General features: G+C 36.8%; 1 protein-coding gene across 16 annotated transcripts in view; it reads right to left on the reverse strand.

Annotated features, from left to right (window-relative positions):
• The window catches only part of FAM184A (family with sequence similarity 184 member A), a 128,762-nt gene that overhangs the window by 37,055 nt on the left and 72,728 nt on the right, over positions 1 to 18,979 (reverse strand). For 14 of the 16 annotated variants that reach the window (XR_012433381.1, XR_010586213.1, XR_012433380.1 and 11 more), the window contains 5 exons: positions 17,728 to 17,925; positions 13,898 to 14,020; positions 9,044 to 9,205; positions 6,099 to 6,220; positions 5,499 to 5,649 (listed from right to left, as the gene is read on the reverse strand). Coding sequence is in view for 13 of the 16 variants with exons in the window: in XM_074036949.1 (XP_073893050.1) it covers positions 5,499 to 5,649; positions 6,099 to 6,220; positions 9,044 to 9,205; positions 13,898 to 14,020; positions 17,728 to 17,925 (756 nt within the window). In the remaining 3 variants the exon portion in view is untranslated. Of the gene's footprint in view, positions 1 to 3,780; positions 3,894 to 5,498; positions 5,650 to 6,098; positions 6,221 to 9,043; positions 9,206 to 13,897; positions 14,021 to 17,727; positions 17,926 to 18,979 lie in introns of all 16 variants that reach the window. The other 2 variants (XM_074036951.1, XM_074036952.1) reach the window with 1 other exon arrangement.

Here is an 18,979-nt window from a genome sequence, read left to right on the forward strand (position 1 = left end):
AGAATAGCAGCCAGGCGCGGTGGCTCACGCCTGTAATCCCAGCACTTTGGGAGGCTGAGGCAGGTGGATTCCCTGAGGTCAGGAGTTCAAGACCAGCCTGGCCAACAAGGTGAAACCTCGTCTCTACTAAAAATATGAAAATTAACTGGGCAGTGACATGCACCTGTAGTCCCAGCTACTCAAGAGGCTGAGGCTGTAGAATCGCTTCAACCCAGGAGGTAGACGTTGCAGTGATGCAGTGGGCTGAGATCACGCAACTGCACTTCAGCCTGGGTGACAGAGCAAGACTCCATCTCAGAAAAAAAAAAAAAAAGAATAGCAGAATGAGTACTGAGCTCTAATGCCAAACGTAGTCAAATAGTGTCATGATCTAGATAGTCTGCATCAGTACTCTCTAACTGAAACAGGAATGTAAGCCATATGTATAAAGTTTTTCAGTAACCATATTTAAAAGAGCAAAAAGAAAAGATACTTAGTATCATATTGGATAGCACTGGTCTAAAAATCAGAAAGCAGTTTACAACAAACCTTACTGAATCTGGCTTTTCAATTGCTCTTGATCAAGAGCATTTATTTTAATGCTGTTTCTTAGTCGAGTCATTGCTCTTTCCTAGTGAGCATGAAAAATTCTAAAATACACTATGATTGTAAAATCAATACATCTAAGAGAAAACTTACATCTCATCTCCCCAACCACCCACACCCCACCCCAAATAAGTAGCTCATCCTGACTTCCTTGTCTCAGATGATGATTTCCTTTTCGTCTAGCTCAAACCCAAGTCAACTTTAACATTTTCTTCTCTTCTACCAAAGCAGATGATTGATCCTTTTACAGTTTCTCTTGCACCTGCTGTGAGATAAACTTAATCCAGGTCCTAATTGGGCAGAATTATTTGCATTTTATGTATCTGAAAACTTCTTTGGTCTCTGTGCCTCATTCTGTTCACTCCATTCAACAACTGCCAAGTGCTTACTATGTGCCAGGCACAGTTTTAGGTGCTGGGGATACCACAGTGAACACCACAAAGGTCCAGGTCTTATGGAACTTATATGTGAATAGGTGAGAGAATCAATATATACTGTGTAGAAGTAAATGATCTGAAGGAATACAAAGCAGAATAGGGGGCTAATGAAAGATGATGGTGCTATTTTAGAGAAAGTAAGTCAAGAAAGCTCTTTTTGTGGAGTTAAGATTTGAGTAGATAACTGAATAAAGTGAAAGAAAAAGCTGTGCATATCTCTAGAAAGTGGGTTCCATGTGGAGGGACTGGTAGGTGCAAAGTCCCCAAGACAGGTTCAGCTTGTTGTGTGTGTTCCAAGAACTGCAAGGGTCCAGTATGGCTGTAAAAAAGCAAAGGCAGAGAGTGATAGGAGATGATGTTGGCAATGCAGCCAAAGACCAGATCACGAGCGTACTAGAGGATATGGCATGAGTATGGACTGTATTCTAATTGTGGTAGGAAGTCAGTGGACATCTTGAAACAGGACAGTAACATAATCCAACTTAATATTTTAAGTGCATCACTTTGGCTGGTCAGAAAATAATCTGTAGGTGGGCAAGAGTAGAAACAAGGTAACAGTTGCAGTGCAGGAAAGAACTACAAGTGTCCTGGAATCAGATGGTGGTAGCGGTACTAGGGAGAAATAGGCAGGTCCTAGATTTATTTTGAAGGTAGAGCAGTGGGGAGTGCTGATGAACAGGTTGTCTGGTGTACAACACAGGAGTCCAAGACGGCTGAGCAGTGAACAGTGAACGGATGCTAGTTCTAGGAAGAGCAGTTTGGCTGAGGTTGAGGGATGCTGGTGGTACATGGTGTCCATTCAAGAGTTCAGTTCCAAACACTTTAATTTAGATATTTAAATTTAAATATCTCTATTTCATTCTTATTTCAATATAAAAGTCATATTAAGCTTCCTAAAATAAAATTTTCAGCATGTTATTCTCTTTTCCACAAACCTTTGACAGAATCTCACAGTTTACCAAGTAATCTTTTAAACTCCTAAGCTTGGAAGTCAAGGTTTTCCACAATAACCTCTATCCAAACTGCCCCCAACTCTGTTTTTCTTATTACTGTATTCCTCGTAGTGCCTGGGAAATATGCACGTTTAATAAAATGTTTATTAAGTGAATAAAAACCTTTGTACTTTTGTCACTCCTCTGTGCTCATCCTTTGCCCTATTCATGAGTCCCACTAAAGCTGGCCTCCTCAATGAAACCTTCCCCAAGCACACTGGCTATATTACACTGTTTTTTGACTGTATACTCCTGACCAGTGGTATTTTGGTAAATGTTTAACAGCTCTCTGAAAAGCAATGACCTGATTTGTAGTATTTGCTACAAATGCTATAAATGCTGTGACGTAAATGCAACCACCACGGGTGACTGCAAGTCATCAACATGATGTCCCCGAATGTAGTCCTGGGAAGAGGGGCACAATTAGCTATGACGAGCTGGTAGAAGCCAGTTCCAACACATCATTACTCAGTATAAACTGCTTGGATCATTTTTAAAGTCACCTACTGCACAGTAACTTTTATTTTAAGTACCTATATATAAATCTTCCTATTAGATTGTAAATTTGTGAAGTGTAAACATTGTGTCAGATACATGGCTATAATCAGCTAAATGACTTTGTCTCAAAGTTCACATCTACAAAATGGAGAGTCAGACTCAAACTGTAAAATTCCACAGTTCTGTGTCTGAATGGTCTGTGTATCTCCCTTAATTTCTCAGTCCAATGCTTTAAGCCTGAATAAGTAAATCATTATATTGGACCCAAAATAAAATCTGCCTTAAAAAAGATGAAAGAAAGGAACATGTGATGGCATTTTAAGATCACAAATAGAAAATATGATCACAGAAAACTCTATATAATCACTTTTCCTTGGATAGAGTTGAAGCATAAGAATGTAGTTCTTTTGCTTTAAAGAATTCAAACGTATACACTGATCAACCCAAGAAGCATAATTAGCCTTGGACTAAAGTGTAATCATTGGACAGAAAAAGAGAACACAATGAAATATTACAAGGAAACTAAAAGATACAAAATTGACTGAATCGTAGCACAGAATGAGAATAATAGCTTTTGGAAAATTCCATGAAGTGAAAAACATCTGATTCAAGTAAAATGAAAATTTTATGCTTTTAATGCTCATTTTTAGATAGGCAGGCCACGATGGCTGGCTTAAATCTAATTTAACTCTCAAGAGATTCATAAGAAAGACATTTCATTTATTTCCCCTAAATAGGATGAAATTCAGGTGTGTTAAGGCATAAAAATCTCATGTTTTCACTCAGAAATAGTTAAAATATGTGAAAACACACATCCTCTGATGCTTTTTCATAGTACATGCCTCTGCCTAAGCCCTAGGCACACTAATTCCATTCCTCAGTCTTACTCCTTTAATATCACGAATGCCACGCCAGGTCTGTTTCCCTTAACGTGCTGAAGGCTGCTGGCCTTGCAAAGGCTAAAGGAAATGAGAGAGACCAGCAGGAGTGAATGCAGGGAAGGGGTCCTAGGGGTAGGGCTGGGGGTGGAGGTTATGGGGAACAGGGCTTAGCAGCAGGGGAAGGCAAGCAGAAGGTGGTAGAGCAGGCTTTAGAGCACAGGCTCTAGAAATCCATCCAAAGGAGTCCAGAGAACAAGATCCAAAGAGCCAAGAAGGAAGGTTTTGTCCATAATGACATTCCATTTAAAAAGAACCACTGGTCCTACTATAATTTTTTGTCATCTAATATGCCTAGAAAGAATGAAACCTTGAAAGCATCATACCCACTTTTACTTTAACGGGGCATCTTTTTGAGAACCTGCTTTCTTAATTTTCTTCAGGCACAGACAATCCTGGAGTGCAACAGCTACTTGCCAGTTTCTCCATGGCAATGCGTGTGCCTAAACAATTTAGAAGTCAGGAGAAGGGAAGATATTATAATCTTGGAAATGGTCTGATGGCATGGAGCATCACAGAATAGTTTTACCTTTGGAACCCATTAATTCCTGGTTATCTTGATATTTATGGTTAATCTGCTTTGAAAATTGATTTAGAAATTCTATAAAGCTGGCAAAAACTGGAGCTAATATGTAATACATTATTTTATGATATACAGAACCACAAGACGCACAGCATTAGGCCCTCTCAGGAAAGAACACTGCAGAATAGACACCCAAAGGAAAAAGAGAAGAAAACAAAATTCAGAGCTGTATGGATGACATCTGACAAATTAATACAAGAGATTAAAGGAGTAACAAATAAAACAATTTGATAGAAAATAGGTAGGAGAGGTGGTGGGCCACTTCACAGTGCAAACCTAGCCAAAAACTGTCTATGTTTAATACTTTCTGGTTGAAAAAATATATATTTATTAAATAATCAAACTAATTTAATCTTTCTAGGTGCAGAATCTTACTGCTCGTCTAATGATAGGGGATCAGTACCACTCTACTCAGCAAAATCTGTCCTTCTGGGTCCCTAAAAGGAATGTAAAGTAAGTCTATCATAAGCAATGCTAATATGGTATCCAAATTCTAGTAAAAGCTGTTTCCATGTTCTTATTTTTGTCTGAGTTTCAAGTGACTGACAAAAGCTCATATATACACAAATGTAAACATGAACATGTATTCTCTCTTTTCAGAGTAACATTATAAATTATTATGAGATACCAAACACAAATTGGCAGGCCCCTAGTATTCTTGAAAGACACTGCATGTATGTAGCTATGTAACAAATGATCTTACAAAAAGTCTATCCTGTTTATTTTGAAATTCATCATGCTCACAAATAGAAAGATAATGGTAGGTTTCTGGCACTACATTATTGAGCTGCTTCCTGTCTAAGTTCTACACTTGCTTATCAACTGGTGATTCACGCAGTTAATCCTATTTAATGACTCACTCTGTGGAAGAATGCTAAGAATTAATAAATTTAAAAGTTGTGTAAATGAGTGAAAATGTGTACATTCTTTTAATTACAGTTACAAATGTTATGGAAATAAGTGAGCATAACATAAGAACACAGATTTAGGAATATGACCACCTTTTGTTTATATTATACTCTAAGGGGCTTAAACTATTTTGAAGGATAGCAGGATTGAGAAAAGTAAGCTGTTCATTTTTGATAAGTGATTTTAGGTAATCACGATACATATAATAAATTCTACCCTCTGTTGCCCAAACAGTATCTAATGACATGAAAAAAGATGGTATACTTTCAAAAAATAGGTAACTTTCCCATTTAAAATCTTAAATATATTCAGGTCAAATATTAAACTAAAAAATCATAATACATTCTTCTCAGTATTCATACTGCATATATAACAATGATTAGCACAATGTATAAGTTTATAAATACATCTTCCTGGTTTTATGTATTTTTAAAAATTTTAAGTTTGCCCCACGAAAAATAACAAAATACAGTGAATAAACAGAGTTTTACAATATTTCCCTAGCTAGAGAATGTCAAGGGAAATGAACTTTCACCATGTACAGATTATTAATTACCTGGTTTAAGAGATCTTCTACTTTCTTCTGCCATGAATCTCTTGCTGCGTTTTTCTCTCGCTCTTTCAACTGCAAAAGTTGAGACATTGCTGACTTCTTATCCTCTTCATGTTGAAGCCTTAACTCTTCACGAAGTTTAGAACACTCTTGCCTAAAATAAAACAAACGCATTTACTTTGTAAAGAGAATTGTTCCTCTCAATGACTGTAAGAGTCCACGGGTTTTTTAAGTGCTTAATTAATCCTCTTCAAAAGTCTATGACGCTGAGTAAAAGCAGATTATTTACTTAAGGGCTGTAAAATAAACTGGTAACTTACCCCAATATCACTGATTTATCAATTTATTAACAGCAGAATAGGTACCAGAACAAATAAGTCTTCTGATTTCAGGTTAGTTTTCTGCCTATTTTATATTCAAGGAAATGCAAAAAGTAAATCTGAATTCGAACAGAAAAAAAATCCAATTTCTCTGTCTCTAATCACAGGAAATTTCAATTTAAAATACTGCTACTATGTCTTTAACATAGGATAATATGAGTTATACAAGAGAAAAACTTTCTTGTATGTCTTTATTGCGAAGATTACAGAACAGAAAATGTACCTAAGATTTTCAGTCCACTTGATTTCTAAGTCATGGGCCATTTTGTCCACTTTGAGCTTCTCGTCTTCTTTCATGGCAGCAATTGTTTCTTCATGCTGTTGCCTTTCTTGTTCTAGCTCACCCTGAAGAATAAAAACTTTTCAATGAAGACTAAACTTCAAAAACAAACACTGCTGGTTATTTTAAGTAAGAGCTTGTATTAAAACTTTTAATTTTAAATACTTATAGCCCAATAATTGATAATGGTATCTGTGAAAATGACTCAAGATTTTCTGAAAATAAAATATGTAAAACAAATTTTATATTTTAAATGTTCTTGTCTAAACTGTATTTTGTTAAGGCTTATATTACAAATTATTTAAATAGTTTAAAGTCAGCATTAATCATCTTAATTATACTTTACATGTATTAAGTATCTAACGGTAGATTGATCATCCAATTACCTTCACCTGTACACCCATTACATAGACAGATATGTTATTCAAATTCACTCATACTCATATTCGAAAGTATGTTACTTGCTCAGAACTTAAGTATATAGCTGTATCTAACTGACACGATAAAAATAAGTATGCAGAATTTAGGCTACTGTTTTTATTATGTAACTTCAAACTAATTGTCCATGTGTTTGGTGTTATGGTAATATGCGGCAATATATACAAGATTCCCGTAGATTAGCATGAATCAAGTGGCTCTGTGGAGCCTGGGGATAGAGGTGACCTGTTTGGACAACAGTGGCAGCCATCAGCCCCTGCCAGCAGAGCAGCTGCTCTCGGGGCACAAGGCAGAAGAGGAGCAGATGATGGTCTATCTTCCTGTTATCACAGTGACCCTTTCGAGATCACCCATTTGCTGATGACATGTGGTGTGGCAGTTTTTGAAGGGTATACCCAGATTAATGAGAAAAAAGCAAGCCAATGTTGAAATTGCCATTCTACATTGTTGGCCTGGCTACTAAGCAGTAAGTTTTGAAAACTGAAGGCAGCCATCTTAGCCAACTGTTCTTTTCAGTAAGTGTTCTGCCTCTAGTAACTTCTGTATTTTCCACCAAAGGCAACATTAAATGGAGTAGATTGCTTAAAAAGTATTTCTTTTCCTCAATGCAAAGTACATCATTAGACATTATTGGGGTAGAGGAAAAGAGGTACAAAAAAGAAAAAAAAAACACTTGGTCTTACAGAGCTTACACAGAGTCATGGTAAACTAGGATGCAGTATCTATATTTTCTCAGTTAAAATTCTGCCTAGCAGAACAGAAAATAAACAACTGATAGAGTTTTGCTTAAAATGTTTATTATATCTACTACTGGACAGAAGTACAATGTAAATATGAAAAAAGACCTGAAAGAAATGAAACTGAATCACTAAGCCCAAAACTCAGTGCCAGGACAGCAGGGGGAAAGGCAATCAGGATAAAATACCTTAAAGTCAGGAACTGGGTGCGCACCAAGGCAAGAGAGAACCTCCATTATACCATATAAACACAACCTATATTCAACTAAAATTCATTAGAAATATTTTGACTGTTTACTTTTAAATATATTTGTATGACCTTAAAATACCATTTTCCTTTCATTTTTTGACAATGGAAAAAACACGTCTTAACATAGTTCGGTCATCCAGTTCAGTTTCACACCATAGAATGCTACCATCGAGATTATAGTCAATATATTTGGCATCACAGAAATTAAATATATCAAGTTGTATATTATACTAGCTTTAAATTCCAATTATTTCTTATTATATATTAAAACTGTCATATCACACAGCCACTGGAGAAAGGTAAACGTAAGGAAATGAAGATTTGAGGAAAATGAAGTAATTTATTGTCACATAATTCAAAATGGAAGATAATAAATATTCAATGCACACAGAATATAATTATATCATAGATAAAATATAAATATAATTATTTTCACTAAAGTGCCCTTGTTTATATGCTTTTGAAATGTCACCAATTCTAAACTAAAGAAAATTTGAAATAATATTAGTAAAAGGCAATATTTACTGAGTGTTTGCTATTTTGCTAAGCACTGTGCTGTAAATGGTTTATCTCATTTAATTATTACAATAGTGCTGTGAAGAGTGTTATTACCCCCTCACCCCTCCTTCATTGTGCAGATGTGGAAGGTGAGGCTTTGCCCAAAGCTACACACTATGTGGAGGATTCAGAATTTACATACAACCAACCTGACTTCAGCGCCTATAGTCTAAACCATCTCTCTGAAGGAAAAGATTAACAACTCTCCGGGTACGACACACCCAGTTTTATGGATTATTTTTCTCTACTATCTAAGAAAATCTAAATCTTTGCTGTGCTTCATGAGAGTGGAAGAAAAAAGGCAGAGTCTTTCTGAAATCTGCAGACACAGAGAAGCACTTACTTGCTGTATATGAGAGTTCTAACTCTTACCAGTAAAAGAACTGCACATTCCAATTGTTATGGGTTGAACTGTGTCCCCTAAAAGATATATTGAAGTCCTACCCTCCCAGTACCTCAGAATGTGACTTTATTCGGAAATAGGGTCAGTACAGATGTATTAAGTTTAGATGATGTCAAACTGGAGTAGAGTGAGCCCTTGTTCCAATATGACTGGTATCCTTTTAAGATGTGAAGATAGGCAGAGACGGAAATTATGCTGCCGAATGCCAAGGAATGCCTGGTGCTACCAGAAGCTGGAAAATACAAGGATGGATCTTCCCTTAGAGTTTAGGAAGGAACATAGTTGTGCCAACACCTTGATTTTGGACTTCTAGCCTCCAGAGCTATGAGAGAATAAATTTCTGTTGTTTTAAATTCCCCAGTTTGTAGTATTTTGTTATGGTAGTTCTAAGAACTAATACACTAATTATATACAATATGCTGCTTAAATAGCTGTAGGTCAAATGGCTAAATTATATTTCTATTTTGCTGCTGTTTAGATTATAGTAGAATTATGAAATTACCTCCACATTTAATAGAGCATCCTTGGTCTCCTTTAGGCTGTCTTTAGTCAAATCAAGCTCAGTCTGAAGCCTTTCCTGGGAGTCCTGAAGACTAGCAATAAGTCCTTCTGCAGAGCCAAGACCTTGTTCACTTTTCCTTACCAGATCTTGGAGGCGGCCAATCTGTAAGTAAATAGGGTACTTTTAATATACTTCATTGTAATAGAACAGCAAAATAGTCTTACAATTTCTTCCTATTTTATTTGGTTGTAATTTTACTGAATGGACAATTTCCTGATTAATTTGGAAAAAGCACTCAAATAACCATGACAGTTTTCTTCTGTTGTGTTTTGAAAAGACTTTCATATTTAAGATTTTCTTTTTTCAAGACAACCATGTAGAGGAATAGACATACCTTTGTCCAACAAAGAGAATTCCTAGTTCTACCATATAATAAAATACCTATAAGAAGCTGAAGCAAGATAAAGATTATATAAAAGAGTAAAACAAAATTTTAGATAAAAATATCTTAAAAACCGTTCTTTAAAATTTAATCGTATATTTCATTTGAGTCTCTATCTCCTATTTGCAAAGGGGATAAATTTAGGTCAATATTGATAAGCTGGTAAACGTATTATAAACTAGAGTAAGTTGTGATTCCTGTGTTTCCATACAAAATTTGTCTTATGAAATCTTTAAGAGTTGAATTTATACACTCTTGAAATTAGGAGCTAACAGACAATTGTTGATTAAGCATAACCCTACTGTAAAGTTACGAATACTAAAATACATACATGAAATATTTCAAATTATTTAGGACAATGCTATAAAGTAAAAACCTCATTCTTACAAAATGGCCTAGCCTATGAAATTTCTACAAAAATTAAAATTGATAATTTAAAAATAATACCTATTTCTCCTTGGAAATACAGACATTACAAAAAAAAAAATTCTCCTTCAATCCTTCTCTGACCCACTATTCCCTCCCCGGGTGCACAACCTTCTGGTCCCCTCTCCATGCAGGTATATGCTCTGCAATACTGGTGGTGGTAGTATTTTATCTTGTTGGTGTCTCTAAAGGAATGCTAATCTCATAAGATAATTAGAGGAGCTACATATCTTTTCCCTGCTCTGAAGTATTTTCACAGGAAAAGAATCACCTGTTTCTTGAAAGTTTGGTAAAATTCTTCCATAAACTTAAATTATAAAGAATGCTATTCTAGGGCTGGGCGCAGTGGCTCATGCCTGTAATCCCAGCACTTTGGGAGGCCGAGGCAGGTGGATCATCTGGGGTCAGGAGTTCAAGACCAGCCTGGCCAACATGGCGAAACCCCATCTCTACTAAAAATACAAAAGGTAGCCAGGCGTGGTGGCGCACCACTGTAATCCCAGCTACCTGAGAGGCTGAGGCAGGAGAATTGCTTGAACCTGGGAGGCAGAGGTTGCAGTGAGCGAGATTGCGCCACTGCACTCCAGCCTGGCAACAGAGGGAGACTCCACCTCAAGAAAACAAACAAACAAACAAAAAGAATAGTATTCTAGTAACAATGTAAAGAATTCAAAGAGAAGGCCTATTAAGGCCATTACAAATCTAATTAGAGATAGAATATTTAAATAAGCAAAAACTTCAAACTTCTGCAAAGTTAAATGTAACAAAATGTAAAAAGCAAAGTAAGTGTTGAACATAACTGATCAGTTTGTTTTCTTAAATACAATAAAAATGGATACTTGGAGAAAACACCTATTGTCTCCCAATAACAAAATCTCCTTATGGCATTTGGGGCATCTACTCACATTCTTTATCGGTTCATGTGGTCTTAGTAAGCATTCAACTTAAACTCCAGAATGAAGCGCTTCATTGAAGTGTAAACCAGTAACGTCATCTCATTTTGTTGGTATGGGGATTGGTTCGGGGCAGGCACATGGTTTAAGCTTATCTAGTCACAGTGATCTCAGGACTTAAAAGGAGCTCCTAGAAAAGGTTTTTTGCCAGCTGCACACACACCTCAGGGAATATATGATTGAAGCATGAAGTCAACCCAGAGAACAAACCCAATTTAAGAGAAAAAGAAAAGCTGAGTTCTATTGTCACAATTTCAGTTCTGAATCTAGTCTTGCCTGATGCTAACATTATCCTTGGACTTTACAGTCATATGAGTCAATTAAATTTTCTTTTTCTTTAGGCTAGTTTGAGCTAGGATTTCTGTCATTTGCAATAGAAATCAATACTCAGATTCTCCTTATTAATGTACAGACTGAGGGAATACAGTAAGTAGAAACCTCCTCTTGATATATCCATCTATCTGTATTTGTTCTTCTCTAATCCATTCTCCTTGCAATACCAGAGTGAGTTTTTTATAAATTACAAATACGGACATGAGCATAAGCCCCACCCACTGCGCAAGCATCCACATATTTGCACTTAGCATCTTTCAACTGTTTTCCACTGCCCTTAGGATAACTTTTGAAATCTTTCATGGGGCTTATAAGACCTCCACGCATAGCCCCTGCTGATATCTCCAGCCTCAGCATGGCATCCCTTCTTCTTGGTCTTTATATACTCATTGAGAGAAAGAGTAGCACTAGGGTTAAGAATTGAATTCTGAAAGCATACTACCTGAAATGGAATTCTGACTTTATCTACTTATTATGTGCTGACGTGGGCAAGTTATTTAACTTTTCTGTGCCTTAGGAACTGGTATCTACTGCACAGGGTTGCTGTGAGGATTAAAGAAGAGAACAGTGTAAAGAAGAGGCTATATAAAACAAAGTCTGGGACTCAGTAAGCATTAAATATTAATTATTATAGTTGCTATCACACTCCATTTTTTCTGGTGATATGGCTTGGCCGTGTCCCCACCCAAATCTCATCTTGAATTGTAACTCCCACAATTCCCATATGTTAAGGGAGGAACTCAGTGGGAGGTGACCGAGTTATGGGTTGTGTCTTTCCTGCACTGTTCTTGTGATAGTGAATGAGTCTCATGAGATCTGATGGTTTTTTAAAAATGGGAGTTTCCCTGCACAAGCTCTCTTTTTGCCTGCTGCCATCCATGTAAGATGTGACTTGCTCCTCCTTGTCTTCTGCCATGACTGAGGACTCCCTAGCCACGTGAAACTGTGAGTCCAATTAAACCTCTTTCTTTTGTAAATTGCCCAGCCTCAGGTATGTCTTTATCAGCAGCATGAAACAGACTAATACAACTGGTATTCTTACAATTCCTAGAGATTTCTCATGCCTCAGGGCCTTTGCATAAGCTTTCCTAAATTTATTATTTTGACAAGCCCTTGTTAATTACTTACCACCCTTTGTAATATGCATCAAACTTGTATTTACTTGTTTTTGTGTCTGTCTCTCCATAGTAGTGGGCACCATGTCTGACTGACTTATCACTGAAACCACAGTGTGTAACAGTGCTTTGGTACCTAATAGCCACTCAATTGAATGAGTCAATTACAGAAAAAATTCATATATACTTACTAGCAATTAAGAATAAAATCTCTAACATCTTGGAATGAAGGTATTTAACTCCTAGAAGGACCCTAAATGCCTTCATTTTCCTGACCTTGGATTGTACCAAGGCAGTTGCTAGGCCATGTGTGCCTCTAAGCAGGAAAAAGGCAATACCCCTCAGCGTGGAAGCAGTCCCAGAACATGGAAAGAGAAGCAAACAAAACTTGTGTGAACTAGGAGAAGACTCCCTTTATTCTAGGCAGACAGACTTCTGAGAAAATTTAAGTTTTTCTATACTTCTTCTACTACAAACAGTGCTGAAATTTTGTCAGCAATCCGTAATTATCTGCGTAGGTTAAATACACAAAAATGAAATTGTTGCATTAAAGCCTTTCTTTAAGGCTTTCTATGTGCCAATAAATCCCTTTCCAGGAAAATTACACAATTTTGTATCCCCATCAGCAGTTTCTGAGTGCTTATTTCTTTACCCTTATTAACAATGCATGGTCTCAATTTTTTTTATCAGTGTTAATTTTACGGTAATGGAATGGCATCTCATTGATTTCATTTCCAGTTCTTAAATTATACGAAACAATTTTTTTTTTCATGTTCATCTTTAGCTTCTAAAAAGATAATCTGGGTGTCTGTATTTTTCTTACTGTTTTGTAAATACTCTTAAAGTGTTAAAGACATGAATTCTTTGTTGGTCAATCTGTCAATCTCTTACTTCATCTCTCCCAGTTTTTCCTCTTTCTAAATTTTGCTTATGATGTGTTTTGATATAAAGAAGTTTTAGCTTTAACTGTACAAATATTCTATGTTTCGATTCATAACTTTGTTATCATGATCAAAAAGCTTTCTTTGTCCTCAGGTTTGTTATTTTTGTTTTCATATTTTATTTATATTCATATCCATGATTTTCATATTATAGTCCAATCCTTAACCCACCTGGAACTTTGCTGATATGTGGTTGAAGAAGAGCTGTAACTTCCCTCTTTTCTCTTCTTTCATTTATATCTAGTCTTAAGAGAGCAATGTCACAGACTGTAATTCAGATTAAACCTATTGATTCTAGCTACCATCCTCAGTTTCTGTTGAAATTGTAGAAAAAGAGGCAGTATAGAGAATAATAAGCTATTTTTTGGCAAAAGGGCAGAGAACTCTCTTTTATTCTTTTCCTATGTGGTGATATTTTGTTTTGCTTCTCCCCACAACAGCACCTTAATGTTTTTGACAGTAAATTTTAACTGGTGGAACATAACCAGAGTGTCATGAAAAATTCAACATCAATTAAAGTTTTTAAATTATTTTTATTCTAGATATTTTACCTTCATAAGACTCACCTACCTATACAACGTCACCAGAATAAGTTATTATTATTAATATCTATAACATAGGCAACAGGTCTAAAGAATTCTTGCCTCTTGATTGGCTGTATTCAGCTTGTCTTCCAGTACTTCCTTTAGGTTTTCTAGCTCTTGTTGAAGCTGATTTTTATCCTCTTCTAGGTTTAGTTTCTCTTTGTTATGTTGTTCTTCCAATTCCTTAGAAAAAGAAATTTTTACAAAATTACAAAATTGCAAGTATTATATACTTCGAAGACTCCAAGAACAAGACTATTCTGTTTTGTATTCTGAAACTTTGCTCTTCAAATTGGCCTTACCCTTAATTAACAATATCTGAGTTAACAGTGACACCCATAGTGGCTTAGATTCTATCATTCTGACTCATTTACAATGTAGTTATAAGTTTTTAAATGGTGAGAGCATGTGACTGGACTAGATCAAGCTGAAGTCAAAAAACAGAAAATGTGAGATACAAAATTCTAATTAGGTCTTGAATTCAAAAAAATTTTTCCCTCAAATTCTTTTATGTTCACATAAAAAATGAAATCCAGTAACACTTCTACAAATCAGTGGTCTAGCGCTGGAACATAGTAGAGAATGAACAAGTACAAAATGAAGGCAAATGAAAGAGCAAAACGGGTAAAACTGATAATTACTGAAGACCACTTACTATTTGCCAGGCACGCTACTTAACACTTGGGTAACAAAGGCAATAAGATATGGAGCCTGCCCTTAATAAGCTCATGGTATCAAGCAATTAAATAACATTAACTAAATTAGACATGCATAGGGAGTATGGGAGTATATGGAAGGGGGACTAATAATGTCTAGGTTGGCAGGGAAACCTTTAGAGAGAAAGCAATCCCTAAGCATGGTTTGAAGGAAGAAAAGGCGATGGAGCAGGAGGGGAACATCACATTCTGGGCATGGGAAAAAGCATGTGCTAACCACCATGAAGGCACAAAAGAGCAGAGTATGCTATATGCAGTTCAATATTTCTACAGTGTAAAATGAGAAGAAGAATAAATAAGGTTCAGTGTCAGAGGACCTCAAAACAAACCCGAGTTTGATGATTTACATTCATGGGTATAGTCACATTCACGGCTGTGATTACAGTACAGGACTCAAAGCACACACCACAAAGGAAGAAGGCACATGGGGTGAAGTCTGCCAGAAACAGGTACAAAGTTTCCAAGAGCCCTCTCACACAGGACATGCTTAATACCTCCAGACACCTGTGACAACTTGTGTGAAATGTTGTCCTTATACAAGACAGGCTGAATACTTCCAGCAACCTGTGACAACTTGTATGAAATGCTGTCTACTAGGAAAGCTCATGAGAGACTCAGTACCCAGGTTTTTTATCGGCGACTGATCATACAGGTACCATCTTCCTGTCACATGTCAAAGTTCCAGATTCCCAGAAGGAAAGCAGGTGTTCAGCATAAACCACACTGTTTGCGTGGTTAGGCCACAGCTTAGGCCAGTGAGTCATTCTTATTAGGGAATGGGGGGGGGGTCCCTCCAGAAATCCAACTTCCCAGATGCCAGCCAAGGGCCAACTTGCCTTTTTAAGGATGGTAGCCTCAAGTCTCCTATGTTAACAGTTTTCTGCATGGGTTATCTGTACATTCACTCTCAGTTGTGGTGGGTCAACTACAGTTATGGGCAATACAACCCTTTTTGATAACTGAATAATAAGAAAAGAGAAGTCATCTTCACCTAAATGTTCCTTAAGAGAGAATCTGATACTGGAGGAAGACTATTCTGGAAGGAGGCTGGTTTCAGCTTAGGTTCAGACATGAGGTAGACAGGCAAGAGAGGAAGAAAGAGCAAGTGATACACAAGTTACTCTGATAAAAACAAAAAGAAGGGTAGAAATAAGGCTGCAATAGGGTGGTGAATATGTTCACATATCAGAAATTTCATGTCATCTGTCTTATGGCAACCATATTTTAAAGAAAGACTTTAAGAAATTTAAGTAGTTTAAGGCAGGTGCTAGAAAATTAAAATTTAATCAGGTGAAGGGATAATGAGGAGTAAAGTAATGAGGTAAAAATGACATTGGTGAAAGATGCCTTGATTCTAGCACTTATAACTTAATAGAGAGGAATAAAGGCTAAAGGCAGGACATATGCAATTTATTCCAATAAGAAAGAAGGTGGTTAAGGTGAAAATGAATGTAGAAATGAAAAATAATACCAAAAGATAGCTAGGAAAGAGAGTACAGAAGAAGCAGTTACCACAGAACACTCTTCTGTAAAACTCTGAACATGTGATACAGGCAACCAGAATTGCTAAGCACGTACATGCCTCATATAACTAATGCTGTGCAAACTGGTTCTGGAATAGTGACCTGGCACACAGAATACTACTGTCAGAGTCTTGAGAAACAATGTGTCATTAACTTTTGTCTCTGGCTACATAAACATAATAGTAATAAGTTTAGAAAGAAATAACATTCTAACAGGAAGTTTTATTTGAATTTTAAATTAAGTTTAGGTCTTAAATATTTTTCCCAGCTAGTCGTGTCACAAAAGGAAAGTACACTGAGGCAGATCTCAATTCATATCCTATCTCTTCTTAATAGCGTTGCGGCTCTGAGGAAATCATCAAGGTTTATATAACCTATTTTACCATCTATATAATAAAAATAACTTTAATCTCCAAGTCATAAATATTAAGGTATATATGAGAAAGCTCTTTGTAAACTGTAAAGTACCATTCGTGAAATATATAACAACCATCATTACTAAATGCCTACATGATGGTATTTAGATGCCTGGGGTTTGACAGATCTGGAACCTGAGTTCAAGGCTGGAGTCTTACCGGTTGCATGTGCTCGAGCACATCCCCTCTTCAGTAAAATGAGTACAGAAATCAAACCAATAATGTGTCATAAGAGTTAAATTTTTTAAAAGATGCAAAACAGTACTGTATATAGTAAGAAGTACTAATAACTAATTTTTATCATCATGTGCTAGAACATGGCTCGGTACTCAACACTTTATCTGACTTAATCCTCAAAGGAACATTTTAAGATGGATCATATCTTCTGTCAGATGAGGAGCCTGAGGCATAGCTTTTGGGGCCCAAAGTAATACAGCTAATAAGCAAAAAGCTCAGTGTAAGGCCAAGGTCTGTCAGATACTTTGCTTTTCCTACTCTGCAATTCTGTCTGTCATATATTACTGTTAGCAAGCTGAATACTTAATTGAGGAAGAAACAAACAAAATAAAACATAAATCATTTTCTCAAGGAAGAAAACTAACTACGAGAGAATATGTACTTTCAACTAGTTGAGCCTTCCTGAAGAGCACACCTATTAGATTGTCTCATGAAGAGACAGTTCAAGAACAAAAACAGTGTTTCTATTATGGCTTATATGAAGTAGCAATGTCTCATATCAATTCAATAAGCTATATCCCATATCAAGAACTATCAGGTATGTTACTCTTTGAACCATGACTTCGAGAATGATTACAAGACAGCAGTCATCAAAATGAAGGAAATCAGCCGAGTGCAGTAGCTCACGCTTGTAATTCCAGCACTTTGTGAGGCTGAGGCAGGAGGATCACTTGAGGTCAGGAGTTCGAGACCAGCCTGGCCAACATGGTGAAACCCTGTTTGTACTAAAAATACAAAAATTAGCCAGGTGTACTGGCATGCACCTGTAGTCCCAGCTACTCAGGAGGCTGAGGCAGGAGAGTTGTTTGAACCTGGGAGGCGGAGGTTGCAATGAGCCGAGACTGCGCCACTGCACTGCACTCCAGTCTGAGAGACAGAGTAAGACTCTGTCTCAAAAAAAAAAGAAGCAAATCATTGCTCTACAATATAGGTCACACTGGACTATTACAGAAATCTCGTCAATTTACAATGCAATGATAAATTAAATTTTTACTCACCATTTGCAGTTTTTTCTTATCCCTAATTGCATTACTGTGGACAGCTTCAATTGCCATATGGTGCTTCCAAGCTAATTCTTCCAAAGTCTTAGAATGGGCCTCGTTTAATTGAGTCACCTCCTCTTCCAATCTATTTTGCAGGTTTTTAAGTTCCCTTTCATAATATTCTTGCTGAGTTCTCTTTGCTTCACTTACTTTCTAAAATTAAAACAGACAAAGATCAATAACTAGTACCTGCTTTTTTCATTACTGCTATTAGGGTAATTTGAATACCCTATAAATATGGAAGCTTGAATAAACTGAGTGCTGTGGGATCCAGACTACGAAACATGAGAATAAATCATTAGTGTTCTCAGAAAGTGACAGGTGAGCCCACACAAAATGAAAAATTTTAAAGCAAGAGATAAAATAGACTATTATTATATTAGACCAAATGTGAGTTAATACATCTGCAAGCTTAAGAGTAAAGGGCTTCCTTTTATGTCAAAATAGTATACAAAATGGCTTACCAGTTAACCCACTCAAACGATATCACTCAATATAATTTTGAATGCCAATCAAGTACCTTTTGGGCATTCACAGTTCTAATAATGAAAAAAAGTCAAAAGACTGTGGCAATATAGTTTTATAAGTTCTATGAAAAAGGGATGTTGACACAGGTTTGCACTTTTTTGTCCCCACCAAATCTTATGTTGAAATGTGACCTCCAATGTTGGAAGTGTGACTAGTGGGAGGTGTCTGGATCAGGGGGGTGAATCCCATATGAATCGCTTGGTGCTGTCCTTGCAATGATGAGTGAGCTCTCACTCTATGAGTTCACGTGAGATCTGGTTGTTTAAAGGAGGCTGGCACCTCCTTCCTCTTTCTTGCTCCCTCTCTTGTCCTGCGACATGCTGGCTACCCTTCTCCTTCCACCATGATTGTAAGCTGCCTGAGGCCTCACCAGAAGCAGATGCCAGTAGTACATTTCATGCACAGCCTGCAGAACTGCAAGCCAAATATCCCTCTTCTCTTTATGAATTACCCAGTCTCAGGTATTCCCTTACAGCAATGCAAAACGAACTAAAGCAGATGTATATCCTGTGTTATAAGAGTATATTAGAAGGGTGCCTAACTTGGATGGGGTGGGAAAGCATGTGTGTGTGTGTGTGTGTGTGTGTGCGTGCGTGCGTGCGTGTGTGTGTGCGTGCGTGCGTGCGTGTGTGTGTGTGTGTGTGTCAGAGAGAGAGAGAGACCAAGACAGAGACAGAGA

This window comes from Macaca fascicularis, chromosome 4 (genome assembly GCF_037993035.2).
Source record: "Macaca fascicularis isolate 582-1 chromosome 4, T2T-MFA8v1.1".
Taxonomy (NCBI): domain Eukaryota; kingdom Metazoa; phylum Chordata; class Mammalia; order Primates; family Cercopithecidae; genus Macaca; species Macaca fascicularis.